The sequence below is a fragment of the Malurus melanocephalus genome, unplaced genomic scaffold (genome assembly GCF_030028575.1).
Source record: "Malurus melanocephalus ecotype Western Australia unplaced genomic scaffold, MMel_1.1 scaffold_221, whole genome shotgun sequence".
Classification (NCBI taxonomy): Eukaryota; Metazoa; Chordata; class Aves; order Passeriformes; family Maluridae; genus Malurus; species Malurus melanocephalus.
This window is the reverse complement of record NW_026623453.1, coordinates 95474-111417: the sequence shown is the minus strand read 5'-3', so window position 1 is coordinate 111417 and position 15944 is coordinate 95474. Positions and strand designations below refer to the sequence as shown.

Below are 15944 nucleotides of genomic sequence, written 5' to 3'. Positions count from 1 at the left end.
GAGAAACTGACGTGGAAAGTACAGAAACCACCGAATCTTGAGCATTAGCGTCTTGGTTTTAACTGCGCTAAGCTGGCGGTAGATGACAAGCAATAAAATGTTTGATTTTTACGTTACCGCACTACCTCAACTAATAGAGCACAACCGCCGCGGAGCCTGTGCAGGGCCGGCTCTGCCAGGGGGTCCCGGTACGACGGCAGGCTGGCTCGTGGTGCTGCGAAGGACCCGCTGTCCGACACACCAAATGCCCGAGCCCACCGCTCGGCGTTCAGCCCTCACCGCCCAGCGCAGGCTCYGCTGTCACTGCGGCTCCCGGGGACACGCTCGCAGGTGTCCGGGGGCGGTCGCGCCTCGAGTGACGCGCAGCTCTGGGGCAGCGCCACGCGTGAGGGGTCCGGCACACGCACCGCGCTGCCCCGGGAACGCGCCCCCTCCGCCCGCCGGCGCGCGGGGCGGCGCATGCGCGCGGGGCCGTGAGGCAGAGCAGCGCGGGGAGCGATGGCCGGCGGGGAGCTGCGAGCGCCCGGCGGCACCGAGCGGGTGGCGCTCAAGAAGGAGATCGGGCTGGTGAGCGCCTGTGCCATTATCATCGGTAAGGCCGTCGCGTCCTGCCTCTGTGCGCCCGCCGCGGCGCTGACAGCCCGTTCCACTCGACAGTGCTGGCGCTGGGGCGGGGACTCGGAACCGACCGACGCGGGGACAGGCGGCGGTGTGGCCGTGGGAGGCTCCGCGGGCAGGTGTGCGGTACCGGAGAGGTGACAGCGCGCTGTTGCTGGGCTGTGGGAAAGCGGCAGCGGGGACGGCGGGTCACTGTCTTTGTAACACACGTCTGTTCTGAGATGCCAGGAGGAGTAACAGCCCCCGCTGCCCAGTCGTTCAGCTGAACGCAAAATCGTGAGGTTTCCTAAAGTCTTTTCCTGATAACCAGTGATCTGTTGAGGCTTCTGCCTTACTTCTGAGGCTAAACCAGATTGATTCGTTTAATCTGAGTTCGGAATTCTTCAAAATGAAGGTGGCAGCGTGGGCTTTCAGAAGGCACAGAGTGTCCCGGGACCCGCAGTGTCTGTCGCACAAATTGGCAGCGATGTTCCCCGCGTCCCGCCGCAGCCATCGCTGGCAGTGGTCAGCCAGTGGGGCCGAGCCTGCTCCCATAATAGGGTCAAAACTGGGACACTTGAGCAGAGTGTGCTCAGCACCTTCCCTCGATGTGCTCCATCACTGCGGCAATTGGGCTGGAGATGTGGGGACAAGCCTGGGGAAGGAAAATTTGCCCAGGTGAATACAAGCAGCTTGTACTAATCCCRTGAGCCTCAAAACCCGATAGGAAGAACTAGCCATTAACCTTCACTAAGACCTATGGAAAAGACTTGCAGTGACAGTTGGGTCAAGGTCTATGGCAACATGGAGAGGTAACATGTAGGATCTGCCGCATCCATGGGAATACACTGTTCAGTGGCAGAATTGGCTGAGACACCCCAGTGTGTTCTGTGATTGATGTCACCAAGCATCATGATGAGGAAGAGGAYTTCACTGCATGCTTCTTATAGGTGATCATACTGCCCTATTGCAATTTTATGCTCTTAGTCATGTATGGCCATTGAACAAGATCATTGTGAGCAAGGCTGTTACATGAAAGGAAAAAGTATTTCTATTCCATTCCCATAGTGAAACACTAAAATCTGTCTGCAGTTTGTGGGATGATGTGTTCTACATATACAAACATATCTTTATTTTGAATCCTTCAGCATATTTAAGGGGGAAAATCTAGGTGCTGGATCTCAGTGGAGCACAGATGACCTTGCATTAGAGTGAAGTATTGAGTGCTGCACAGYGCTGTAGGTAGGGCATTTCAAGGGTTAGGTATTGCCTGAGTTGCTATTGGCCCTAAGGAAGATTTTATGGTAGCCATATCATTTATTAGGTGTTAGAGAATGATATCTTGCGACTGCTACCCTTCTCTCCCAGTCAAACTTTCATCAACCTTAGCTGCAACATCTTGCAAACAGAATACATACATGTCATGCTTGTCCAAAATAAATGCTGTGAAAAAGCCTCTCATCTAATCAAGGACATTTAAACAGGGAAAAGCACTGACATTTATGATAAACTGTAGTACTTCCAGGTGGTTTAAGTATTAGAGAAGGTTACCTACTTTGCCATATAAAGCCTAAAAATTCTTCTGCAAATTCCACCATATTTTCATAGAAGGCATTTGAAACACAACCCTAGGATCGTATTTTTTAATTTTGTTTGTGTGCAGGTGCATGAAATTACAKCACATATCAAAGTCTTCAGTAACAAAGTGGTATGTAGTAAGAGTATAGTCTAGCTTTGTAGGTGTCACTGCATGAAACATAACAGCCTCAAATCAGAGGACACTGTAAATTACATCAGAGTGGCTTACAAGTCATTACTGGCCTTAACTAAAAGAAATCTTAATTAAGACTTCTTCAGAAAAAAAATAAGCTACTTGATCGAAATTGATATTAGGCAGCCAGTTAACTCTGTTTGATAGAATTTAACATAGGAGGAAGACTTGTTTCCAAATGATTGAATGGCAGGGGGAAAATGGATGCAGTCAGAGCCTTTGGAACAGACCAAAGGACAATCCAGGACTTTTATGTCAGCCATCATATTGGATTTCCTGTTTTTTAGTGGAGGAAGGAAACCCACTTCAAGGGTTTATACATCAAATTCTATCCCACAACAAAGTTGTACTTCTTGAGAACACCAAGGACACCAGAAACTGCCTTTGAAAAAACTTCTTCTTGTTCTGCATGGACATAAAGACTATGCTTTCTTGTTTTTCTTTACATTTTCTTGCAGGCTATTTTTATTCAAATAATGTATGAAAATGCTGCAGATACAGAAAATGTATAAGCCCATTTTTACATAATCAAATAGAAGTTTGATGCTGTGATCTGCCAGCATTACACCAAGTGTTCTGGTTTAGCTGACTGTTCTATGATTCTAATCAGTTGCAGGATGGATAAGGAGAATTATAATCTAGTAATTAAGAAGAGGAAATGTGTGGGAATATTTGAAAAATACTGTAAATATGAGTTTATAAATATGTGATTAATGAGTTTGTGGTTGCCTTCCATACACTAATTGTGCTTATTTCAAATAAGGCATTATATGAGTTGCAGAGCTGGGAAGTCAGAYTGTGTGTGCTAGGGAGCACTCAGAAAGCAACAAAGTGAAAGGAAGGCGTGAGGATGGGTGCACCTTTATCACTATTACACCATATTTGAGAGTTCCAATAACATCAGGATCTCTTGATATTTTTTARTCTGTTAGTACCCAATCACAGTTGCAACCAAGAAAATTAAAACAACCTCTACAGGTACATCGCATCATCCAGGCTAAACGTGCCATGCCTCTGGCTGTTAGAGCTAAGGAGAAGCTCAGCCTGCCCTGTGAATACAGGGCATGTACTGGTTCACAGAGCAGGGAGGGCACGGACAGCCCGTATCTTGCCAGCTGTCCTGAAGCTCCCATACCTGTGCTAATTCCCTGGAAAACAGGTGTTCCTKTTTAATCGTCTTGCCATGTTAGAATTATAGGGCAATCGAGATATTCATCATACCAAAATTGCTATGCTGTCTTAATGCACTCACAAAACTTATCCTTTCAAATTTTTATCCTCCTTTTATAGAGGTTTGTAAGGTTTTGCATAGACATACCAGTTCATCTAACAAAAAGTATTCAGAAAAAATAAAATAACAAACTGCATCAAATTAGGAATATAATATGCCTGTCCTATATCCACCCYATAGAACAGGCTCCTGGGTTCTTGCAGCAGCCTAGCCTTCAYACAACGTAAGTCTATCCTTCTTTACTTCATTTATATTTTTGTGCTTCATTCATATATGCTTACGAACAAGCCTGATCAGAGAAGAAGGCTGTTTCCATATGTTTTTTCATGCTGAGGCAGAAGATACCTCTTCTGAGTGTGCTCATGTAAATACAGGTACTAAATACAAAACCTATTAACTCTAAGAGACTGATAGTTAATGTCTGTAAAACTAAACACTGTTTAGTAGTAGTAASAAATCTTTCTGGCAATTTAGGAAGAGCATTTTTGGAAAGTGCCTGAGACTTGCTGTAGAAGCATCCAAACTATTCTGTCTCAAATGTGGTTAYGTATGGTGAAAACAAATCTCATGGGCTCCAGACATTAATCATCTTGCAATGCACTCGAATACACGACCAATCAAGTTTGCCAATACTTCCATGAAGTGTTAGAGCTTAAAAAGTAGTGACATACGGGCTTTATTATCTCCTAGATAATTACTTATAGTTGCTATATAATTGATTGAAATCCACACTAGATTTTATTTAGCAGACACAAAAATCAATTTTGCATTTAATTGAACAGTTATTTCATGCGTACACATAGGCTTTACATCTCATGTGTAGAACTGTACAATTGTTGTAATTAAGATTGTCGTGCGTATGTTTTCTTTGAGCACAGCATATTAGCGATACAGTGCCTTCCTTGGAATTTTGCCTRTGTAGATGAAAAGCTAAGTAAGAAGCCCCATGACTTGCCTCTGTAGTTTCTACCATATTCCATTGTTCTTTAGAAAAGTACAAGAACTAGAAAGTGCAGACTAATTAATGTCTGATAYCAGCCTGGTTCTTTGGATCTGAATAACAAAATTCACCATTCTTATGTTAGAAATGTRTATTTAACTGTATACACAAATTGCATATGTAACACATGTAAAAAGGGTTGTTTGACTGTTTAATACAGATCAAGTAACATTATATAAAACTAACAGTTTAACATCCCATAAAGCYTTTGTTTATGTGTTTGTAAAACTGCATGAAAGAAGCCATAGGGTCATACTTGCATTAAGATGAAATCTGTTGTATACTCGTGAATGATTTAATATCAGGCTATATAAGACCTAGTAGAAGACTTACAAATTGAGCTACAATAAAGTATGTCAGCTAAAACTAAATTAGTCTCCTTATTTTGCTAAGCACAGGCAGACAAGTTATCTGCATCAGCTGACTTGGCATTGCTTAAAAAAAATGCTTGCGGTACTTATTCTAGTCACACGCAAAGTTGATATAAGATCCCGTATAAACTGGTTCCTGATTCAGGTCCAGTGATAGTAACAAAACTGTGTTCAGCTGACTAGTGAGCAGTATGTTCAGTTATTACTAGATCTGAAAATAGCTTTGTGGAATTCATCCATCCACATTGCCCACACCGCAGCACACGCTTACTTTCATTCATAGCTGACGTCAGGCATCCACCCAGTGGATTGTCTCAGCAGAATGCCTACAAGTTGAAAAGACTCCTTGTATCAAAGATGCTTCCTTAAGCCAGGGTTGTCCTAGTATGTACTGCAAGTTACTGCCCACACCATGACAATGCGTCAAGGGAACAACCAAGTTGCCTTGGTTGTCATATCTGCCTGACGTCATACTTACATACAAATAATTGCATAAGCTTATACAGGGAAGTTACTATTTGCATAAACATCACTTCCAACTGCAGCACAGTTTGCTGTCTCCTTACTGCTATGTCTCTTGCCAGTCTAGCATGCCCTAAAATCCTACAGACAGTCTTTATAGGCAGAAACCTAGTACAGGATTCAATGAGCTGCTAGGGTAACATTGAGGAAAGAGAACACGGAACTGGGCATAGCCTTCATATTCCTCTTTTCCATAACATACAAGAACTCAAGTAGAAATGGGTGGGTATTAATGCTCAGTGCTTGCTGTAGCCTCTCTGRTCATGTTTCATGTGCCACCATTGCTTAACTGGACTGGGTTTTGGTCATTGGTACCCATCAGATCCATCTGTTTATCAAGTAACATRTGAAATTATTAGGAGATTGTTCCTAGTGAGACCCAATGGGCTTCACTGGAGTAGTGCCCAAGTTGCTGCAGCAGAAAGAAAGATGTCTGAAAAAAACAGCAAAAAACTCCACCCACATCTTTGGATAATTTTTCCTGATTTCTGTGATCCTACCTGGAGTCACAGAAAACAGTGGTGTTGCACCAAGAATTTTCACCCTCTCTGAATCTTCAGGAGAGCATTTCACTTTTATAGCTAACTGAAGTTTTGTTGGCTGACTTGTGAGAGTAATACAGATTATATTTCAATGGTTCTCCATCTCAAAAAAAAAAGAAAAAAGTATGTCTAAAAGGACTCAGCCTTCCTTATCTGTTACACACCCCGCTAATTAATATTTTGAGGATTTGAATCCACATGRCACTGACATAACACACACGAAGTATTTGCAAATGCACAACTGGATCTTTTTCAGGACAATAGTTCAGGATCTAGCTCTGGACTGTAGAAAAATGTAATTCATTATCTTGTCCTCTAATAAATGCAAATTATGGTTTAGTAAAGTCAGCAGTCAATTTTTGTTTAAGATAAATGGCGTATATTACTTACTAATGAGAAACCACCAAGACAATTGTGAGGGAGTTATCAATTTCCATAGAGCCCAGGGGCTTAGGCTCAGATTCAAAACTGAAAATTACATTTCTAGGTTCCATATGTACATTTAAGCTGGTAAGTATCTATAATTTGGCATGGTACCCAATAGGAAAAAGCATTCATGCTACTGCATTCATAATCCTGCATTTGAGGAAAAAAAAACCTAGAGATGCCCATCCAAAATGCAAGTTACATTTATAGCATAATATTTTAGGGGTGATACCATGTTCCAACTTCTTCAAGACTGTTCCAACAAACAGTTCTCCATCAGAATTGTTTGGGTAGCCTTTCACTTGAGTTTAGGGAGCTGAAAACAAGCTGGAGTTCCACCTGAAAGTGAAAAACATGGCGAAGTTCAATTTAAGCTTGTTAAAAATTCAGGGASATTCTGCAGCTTCTCTGGGCTAGCATCTTACCTCTGAGACTAAACTTACTTACAGACGAAGTCTAAAAAGGAGCTGTAATTAGAAATTCCTGGCAGAGGAGCGAGAAAAAAAGAGCCTTGAAAGCCTTAACTTTACATTTTTCTTTACTGAATATTTCTGGACAAAGAAAAGGCTTTTATTTGTCCACAGATGTACCTGCTGCAGTCTGCATCAAGGAGAATTCAGCATGTGAAGTCCCACATGTACAATATAAAGAGCAAGAGCCAAAACAGCAGCTAAAGTACAAAGTAAAAAATGCCAATATGAACAAATCTTTCCCATATGACCTTTAGGAACAAAACAAGGACCTGATGAAGAATCTTCTAGGGAGAAAAATAATTTTGAAAGCTGAATTTGTACTTTTTTGCAACAATTGCCACACAATTCTGTTTCCAAGTCAGGATTCATTGACTGATTGTTTTGGTTTGAGTGGGTTTAGTTTGGRTGAGTTTTGCTCTGTTTTTTGAGTTTTTTACCTTCATACCTTCTTGAAAAGTAGAAAATTTTGATTGGGGCATAGTGACTCTGATCACAAGGCTGAAGCGATGGGCTCTCTGGAATTAATGCTTGTAGTTCAGATACCYTACAACAAACTCCTTCCTTGATGGATGAACAACAAAGGTGGCATCCTTTGGTAAGTGTCTCACTCCTGATCTGGCAGAACAGCATCTGCTTTCAGCAGTGCCATAAATCTCCACTCGTGTTCCYTTTTCCTGTGCCTTGCAGCTCATTTCCTTCTAGCATAATGTAGCCTTTTCTGTTGAGAAAGTCTGTTCTGCTTTGGCAGGCTCACAATAAGCAGAAATGGTTTCGTGGAGGTTTGGCTGTTTTGTGTTTGGAGCTTTTCATATGCCAAACTTTTCCTTTTGAGACCCTGTTTTTTGTTGTAGTGGGGGGGGGGGGGGAGTGTCTACTAGCTGCCACACTTTTTTGTCATCTTGATTGCTGCATGATAAAATGAGAAGGCTTGTATCTCTCTCTGTTTAGTGAGAAAGCATAGAGAATATGCAAACCCTGTTGTCCTGCAGGGAAAGCCATGTATAATGGTAAATACATTTATTCATGTCAACCTTCACAAAATCTCTTTATGTAGTATTAGTTTATTCTCCTAATGTTTTCTTCTGGCACTGGCCTTTGCAAGTCAAAGCTGAAAAGCAAGATTTGAAGAGTGATTGTCTACAAATTGTTCCCATCTTCAGGAACTTGTAGATTCTGTTTTTCTGATTGCAGGGTAATGTACGAACCAGTCTAGTGTTAGGGTGAGCTATTTGAAATCTTGCTCTTGGACATGGTTCATCACCTCTTTCAGGCAATAGAGACAAAATCCACTGGATCTCAGAGCAAGAGAAGTGGAAAGGGACATACTGGTGATGTTTAAGCATGAGGAATTTCTGTATCATTGAGTAATGGAATAGCCCCCAGAGCTGAATTGCTCTGATTCATTTAACACTTTCTTTAGGATAGTACCAAAACTTACAGAATACTAAATTTTTTTGCAGCTGAAAATTAAGTAGATTTTTTTTAACTGATCCTTAAATAATGGTGTAAGCACASTTCGAATGTGGGATTAGAATACCAATAGTATAAAACATAGCATTTAAAATCAGTAAAACTTTACAAAGGTTACTTCTAACTCCAAGAAATAGGTCAGTGATCTGGATGAGTGGCAGTTATTCTGCTGTGAAAAACAATAGCTCTTTCATCAGTTACATGAAGCCGCTTAATCTAGATCAGGCCAAACATCTTAATATAGTATACCACAAAAAATTATGTTTGAACAATGTAAGGACCTTATTTACATCCACAAATACCAGGAGAAAAWGTTAAGGAAGAATCTCATTCTGTTGAATACACTGGGTCAGAGAGCTAAAATCCACAATATTAAAGTGATCTATGGCAATGAATGTCACAAGGCTGCCTATCACAAAATTTCTGATTTACCTGAATCATTGGTCAACTCTTAGTCATGTTAATTATTGAACTCTGRGTTAGAAAATCATGCAGGGATGAGCAGTCAATATAAAAAGTTGCTCTCTTACAGAGATGCATCCAGACAGGGGAGGACAGAAGTTGAGGTCTGAATACTGAAATGCTTTCTCTGTAAAACAAGGAGTTTTGTGAAAAGGCCATTGCACTTGTGTRCATGTGCATGACATTATAAGCTACAGGTCTGACAAGAAAAGAAATTCTTACTAGGCTAACCTCCCAGTTCCGTGGTGTCTTCGGTCTTTTTGCTGTTAAATTGTGCAACCACCCTGAGAGAAGGAGAAAAAACAAACTGGTRCCATATATGATAGAGTTTTAATAGTATTGTACTGTGAGACTGCTCCTGGTCAGGCCCCACAAGGAAGACTGATTAAYTCAGAGGAGTGTTTCTTGCCTCCCTGCCCACCTTTTCTTTGGATGGGATCAATATGTTCTTCTCCATAAAYCTGAAGATAATGACTGCCAAGGAATGAGGACTTAACAGATTTAAAGCATGTTCATAAACATTCATCCTTTTGTACAAGATACACAAGGGATCATTTTTTCTTAGAGAGCAAGTAAAGGACTGAGAAGAATGAAAATGTGGGGTTGAGTTCCTTGTCTGGATTATTTTAACATTTAGTAGCTCTCCTGAGAGCTTAATAGAACAGGATTTACTTGCTTGTTTTAAGGGAGATCACCTCAGACTATATTCCATTTCCCCATGGCTTATTTTTTCTCTGCCCAGATTTTGTCCTGTTTTGATAGCAGACTTATTTTCTGGTATCTGGGGTGTCAAGCCTTGTTTTATCACTAATTTAAAGCAATACAGACAGTTCTGATGTCCTGAAAGGGATAAGAAATTGTATCAGAAATGTCATTCTAGGTCTCCATAAATACAAGTTTATTTTTCTCTGGTGCTCTTAAACGCAGTCTGAAAACTTGAAAAGTAAAAAAAAAAAAAACATTTTAGAAACATACATACGTAATCAACAGTTTTTATAAGTGTCTTGAAAATACTAATAGCCTTAGCACAAAAGAGCAGAGAGTACCCAAGCTTGTTAAACTTCCAAACACTCTGCTTTGACTCAAGTAAATTTAAAAATAGCTAAATCAGTATTTTAAAGAATAAAGGAAAGAGGTGGTTAATTCTTGTGATGTCCTCACATGCCTAGCCTTCAGTTAGGAAGGGATTTCCATGTGTGATAGAATTAAAATATTTGTAATGAAACAAAAAAGCTGACAAATTACATTTTTGTACTCCTGCTAGCAGATCTTATTGCAATAAAACCATTTCTTATGGTAAACTCTGCCAGAAACCAGTAGGACACAATGTCTCCATGTTTTTTGGTTGTGGACACAGCCAGTTCCCTAGCAACGCAGTAAGATTTAAGCAGACTATTACAAAAGGTGCCCAATCCTGTACATATTACAAGTGTGTACAGAAGGAATAGCTCTCCTTCACATGCCTGTGCTCCCAACATAAAATTAAAGACCCTTTTCTTAACTGGTCCCAAATCTCTCAAATCCTGCTGAAGGCAACAAGAGTGGAGGACTTCATTGCCTCATGGGATCAGGCTTTAAATTAAATTAAAGCATCTAGGTATAAAACACATTGATCTTTGATTGCCCACATACCTGAGCAAGATTGGCAGTTGCACCACAGGGAAGTGGATGAGAATGAACCTTACGGTGTTTAGGTTGCACAGCAATGCCAACAAATCTGATCTCTTTAACTGAAGTTACTGGGGGCCAGTCCCATTCACTCATTTTACCACAAATCTAAAAATTAACATGCTTGTCATTGACCAAACATGGTCAGGGAGCAGGAGCAGCATCCTGGCTGTCCTTTGCAGCAGGTAAGGATCATCCTCTATATTTCAGGCAGGGAAAGTGGCACACTAAGGCCGAATGGAGCAAAWTCACTTCTGGCCATCAACTCACAGAACCTCCCCGAAGACAGGTCTATGAATGCACCATCTATTAAAATCCCTGTGTTACCCTTTGACGCCTTCCGAGAGAGTCTGAAGAATTCTTGGCTGAGATTTAGCTCCTCAGAAGCACCAGAACTGAAAAACCCCAAACCGAGGACAAAACTGTAAAGTGATATTTATAAAGAACATGCTTCARATATAAGTCTGTTACTTTAGAAAACTAGAAAAGAAGAAAAACAAGACAGATCTCCAATCTTTTGCAGAACTAGAACAGAAAGTGTGTATTATAACCAGGGTCCYGTACACTATGTTGGCAGAGGTGTTCAAGTCTGTGTTAACATGTATTTTTCAGGATTTGTTAATTTAATTCCATGTTTCTGTGTACTCATATTATTCTGTAAACAAATTTTTCTATCCAGGGGGTAGGAGCAACCTTCTTTTGATTAGGTTTTTTATCCAGCTGGTCACCTGCYTAGGTAAACCTGACATATAAAGACATCAGTGAGCAATATGAAGTCTTAYAATTCTAAAGATACTTAATTTCAAAAGATAATTGTGATATTTGCAAATACAGGATTCATWCATGCGAAAGAATATTATACAGTAAGATTGCTAACTCTTGAGATCATATTACAAGAGGTCCTCAAATTCTTAGATCGTAGATATTTAAGAACAGCAAGAAAAGCTGCCATTTCTTTTGGAAATTCAGCATTTTCTAGTTCTCATCAGTAAAAATCTTGTTCTTTAAAAATAAATATGTTAGTAAACATGTTCTTTAAAAATAAGTATTTAAAAATAAAATCAAGATACAAATCAGCATTGGTTTCTCAATACATGAGGACAGCAACACAGCATCGTAGGTTGTGTCTGTCAAAGTGTATACTGARCTGATAGGTGTTTGTAAATCTCATCTAAACTCAGGTTTGAGCTAGTTACCAAAGTTGCCACTTCAAGTTAAGTGCAAATATCATTGTGCAATAGTTGTACACACCCCAGGAAGCATAAATACAATTTTTTTTCTTTTAAATTCCACCTCAGTTCATTGACCGTAKCCTATTTTTGTATTCTTTGATAAAGCCACTTAGAGATGTAAATGAGAGACATAAATGCTGAGATTGCAGTGCTAGAACTAACKACGCAGAATATGCTAACACAAATTTACAGCCAGAAGAATGTAAATTTGAGAGATTGAATAATTCCCAATCAAGGAGGTGTGAAACCTGCAACAACCAGAAACTTTGCTAAATTCCCCTCTTGTTTATGTGTGCAAACAAAATAAGGTTGTGTACGATCACAGTARGCAATGACAGTAGAGCTTAAAAGAGATTCTAAATCAATCTGTCTTCTCAATAACATAATTTGACTGTAATACAACAGTTGATGTATTTGGATGAATTGTTACTGCCATTTTCATAGAGTCCAAAATCCACCAATGGTCCTGAGTCTGAGGAAACTCTTGCAGGGCTCATCTTTGTGGGATCAGAGTAGAAGGCATAAAACCCAGTAATTTGAGAGTAAATCAGAGACAAGAGTGGGAATTAGTTTTGCTGTATTTGCAATTGAGCAATAAAGTTCAAGCTTTTCTCCAGACCTCCTCATTCCTGTAATGCTGCCTCATAAATCCCCACACTGTTCCTTGGCTGGTGCAGAGCATACGTGAGTTCTTGGTAGCCGTAGCTGAGGGTTGCAAGGACACCAATACATGCAAAAAAAGTTGGTTTTTTTTTAATTCACAAGGAGGAATATTTTTTCACAGCAAAAATCTGCAGAAGAGCTGTGCAAGGTAAGCCAGGGAGTGTGATGGTCAGAGAGACAGTGCCAACTTCCAAGCTGATTTCTTCAGCTAGAGCCTAGACTGGTCTAACAAAAAATCCTGTGCACTGTGTAACTCTTGAAATTGCATACTGATGTTTTRCTTCTGATTTGGCCAGTCACACATCCATGGGGACTGACAGCTTTCAGGAATGGACAGCAAGAGGCTTTCCCACTCGGCAGCAGTTGCTGATGAATTTTASAGACTGAATAATCTGTTCGCTGTGTTCAATTACAATGAGCAAAAAGAATAGAGYYAGGGGGAGAAAAAAGGAAAAAAAAAACCCAGCGTTTTCCATTAAACAAATTGTGCTTCGAAGATGGTGCAAGGGTCTTCACCATTGGCATGACTACAGCTGAAGAGTGGGCTACCAAAAAGCTGCATCTGTCATATGTCCTTGTCTGACCCACAGCACTCTCCAACACAGCTGAGCTCTTTGGCTGTTTTTTAAGCTGAGTTGGTGAGCTTTACAGCAGCATTTTGTAACTTCTCTTCTTGTTGAACACTGAAAATCACTGCAGGTGTAGAGGGCACTGTGAGAGCACTTCCAGAGGTGCAGCTATGACTTATGGGATTTCTCAGCCAAGGGACAAATATTAAGTCAGGTGAATGGGCTGGCTTCTGCCTCTTAAGCTGCTACAGAAGGATCTCTACTAGCGGTTGCTTTCCTTAAAATCAGAATTTATCTGTTAGTAATCAGTCACACAGTGCCCTAGAGAARATGCCCACATCCTCCAGCATGCTTACAGGGCAGAGCTTTACACAGTGCCCATTTCTACATTGGAGGATTTAACAACGCTTTTCTGCCATTTGCAGGTAAAATTTCAAGTCAGGATATTGAAATCCAGAGAGCACAGAAACCAGATGTTGGACAGATAACAAGAGCCTATACAACAKAAAGCTGCACTATTAATAGAGATCAGTCAGTGTGCAGTGCTGCACTTTCTTACCAGGGCAATACAGGCATTTTAGGAACATCACAGTGGTTTCCTCCACATCCCTCTCACAGCATCAAGGTAGGTTTGGCATTCAGTTTCTCTTTGGAAATTAGTAGGAGAGTTGAAGCCTTCCCTCCTTTGCTTCAAGGGTCAGAGTAGCTCCTTTATGTGCTAGAGTCCCATAGTCAAGGGGGATGTTTGAGCCTCTGTTCCCCTTAGACCTAGGCACCACTGCCACTGGGGATGCAGTGGGAACCACCAGAAAGGACTGCTCTGCAGCTGTCTGTGGGCTTCCCTCATACTCACCTGATGGCATTACCCTGCACTGAACCCTGCTCAAGGTCCCTGATGTCAGCCAATAGGGCCGAAGAGGAAGGTCCAATATGAAGCTAAGCAMAAGTAGCTGGTTGTAATCCCCTCTTGGACACAGCTGTATTGCTGCATAGGGTGCTTTGAGTGCWGCAGCATGTGGGAGCTCACTTTGAGACTATCCCCTGAAAACATCACGTAGTCCCTAGGAGAAGGCTTTTCCTGATATTTCTGCCTTATCATTGCAGCATACAGAGAAGGGCATGGGAGGCTGAGGTTTGCTCTTCATGGTAATGAAATGCAGCCCACACATCCCAGTGCTGGCAAGAGAAGAGGAGAACAAGTCAGAAGTTAAGGAAGTAGAGAAGTCAGACCAAATACAAGAGTCARAACAGAGGAGCAGGAAATAAAGCAGTGGACTGTGTGACTGAAAAGTTCAGACAGAGCCTGCAGCCTGTGAAAGGATTAGCAGAATAAAAGGAGTTTCAATTTAAAACAAAAAAATAAATCCCATCATACAGGCTTTAACTTCTTTGAAATAAACACACTGTAACAGTATTTCTCAAATAAAATTAAATAAAAACATACTAGCAAACACCTGTCATTTTCTTTATTATTTCACATGCTCCTAAGAGGCCTGATCTCTGGCACCTCCTGGCCATTTATCTGCCTTAGTGCAGGTCTGTCCTCTGTGTGCATCATCTGAATGTTTGGTCTCCAGCAGGTCAGGACTAGCAGTGACTGATAGGGACAACCAGGTTTCCTTCTCAATTAGACTCTGCAATTTTGGACAAAAGGATTTGTAAATTAATCTAACGTACTTAGTGTATGCCCATATACATACTCAGGAGAGTGTGATGCTTGCATGCCAGTGACCTGGATCAGAGCTTCCATTGCTGTTTTTGGTTAATGCAACTTTTGCATTTGACTCGAGTATTATAAAGAAAACATCCCCACATCATATCTCTTATATCGAAAAAMAATAATTGACAAATTATCACTAATTTTACAAAAAGGTAGAAATTTTAAACCACCACATTTTTGTGGGTTAAAGCTGTTGGGTACTTCAGCAGAGGTTGGGCGGCTATGCCCATGGTCAATCTCCTGCAGCAAGCAGCAGGCTTCAGCTAAATAGCAAAGTRCTGCAATCCCATAAATGCATCTTGCAAAATTTGAGTACTGCTTTCCTTTAAGGCTGCCTTCCACTGCTGGTGGAAAGAGATTCCAAACAAACCATCATCATTAGGCAGTTTAAACACCTTAAGCCAGATCCAAATGTGCAGCTTACTACTTTTAAAGAACTATTCAAATTGCCCCAGATATATTAAAGGTCCTGTGAAGACTGAGGCTAGCACAAAGTTGCCTTGATTGCTCTTCTCTAGGTTGTGATTTTTTCATCAAATTGCAGCACAGCTGCCTAACACACTCCCAAGATCACCACAATGCAGCTAGCACATACAAGTTGTATCCACTTGCTAGTTCTGTTCATCAGTGGTCTCTGCAATTTAATCAGTCATATTTTTTAAAATAAATAAGAAGGCAGATATTATTTTCTCTCTGGGGAAGGATACATACATCATCCTGCAGACTGGTTGATTACTGGGGAGAACAGTCAAGCAAAAATTTGGCATCTACAGTAGCTTTCCCTAAAATTCAGGGTAAGAATGATATTCCATCTTTGCTGCTGCTCTTTAAGTTCACCAGATAAGAGATGCTTCCAGCCTGTTTCCCACGAGATGGGCAGGTCTGCCTTTTCCCTGCTCTTTGTGGGCTGAGCAGGGCACAGTTGTGTCCTGATGAGCAGGTATTGATTTTTAATATATAGAAAATCTCCACAGTACCTCACGCAGTAGCAAAATCTAACCCTTATCACTCAAACACTGTTGCACCCCCTGTAAGTCTGCATCAGGTATTGTTAGTGAAGCTATGCCTGAAATTTTCACTTTCCTTAACTCAGTTTTCTGTTCTATCCACACCTTCATTGTTAGAAAACTTTGGTTCTTCAAGTCCTCATGGACTACACCTGCATATTAGTGCTCAGAAGGCAAATATCTTCTTTATAAATCCATCAAAAGTCAAGGAAAACGCTTT

General features: G+C 40.9%; 1 protein-coding gene across 1 annotated transcript in view; it reads left to right on the top strand.

Annotated features, from left to right (window-relative positions):
• The first annotated feature begins 459 nt into the window (after positions 1 to 459).
• SLC7A10 (solute carrier family 7 member 10) overlaps positions 460 to 15944 on the top strand; it is a 38381-nt gene continuing 22896 nt past the window's right edge. The window contains 1 exon segment of the mRNA XM_057374290.1: positions 460 to 592. Within this exon segment, the coding sequence (XP_057230273.1) occupies positions 460 to 592 (133 nt within the window).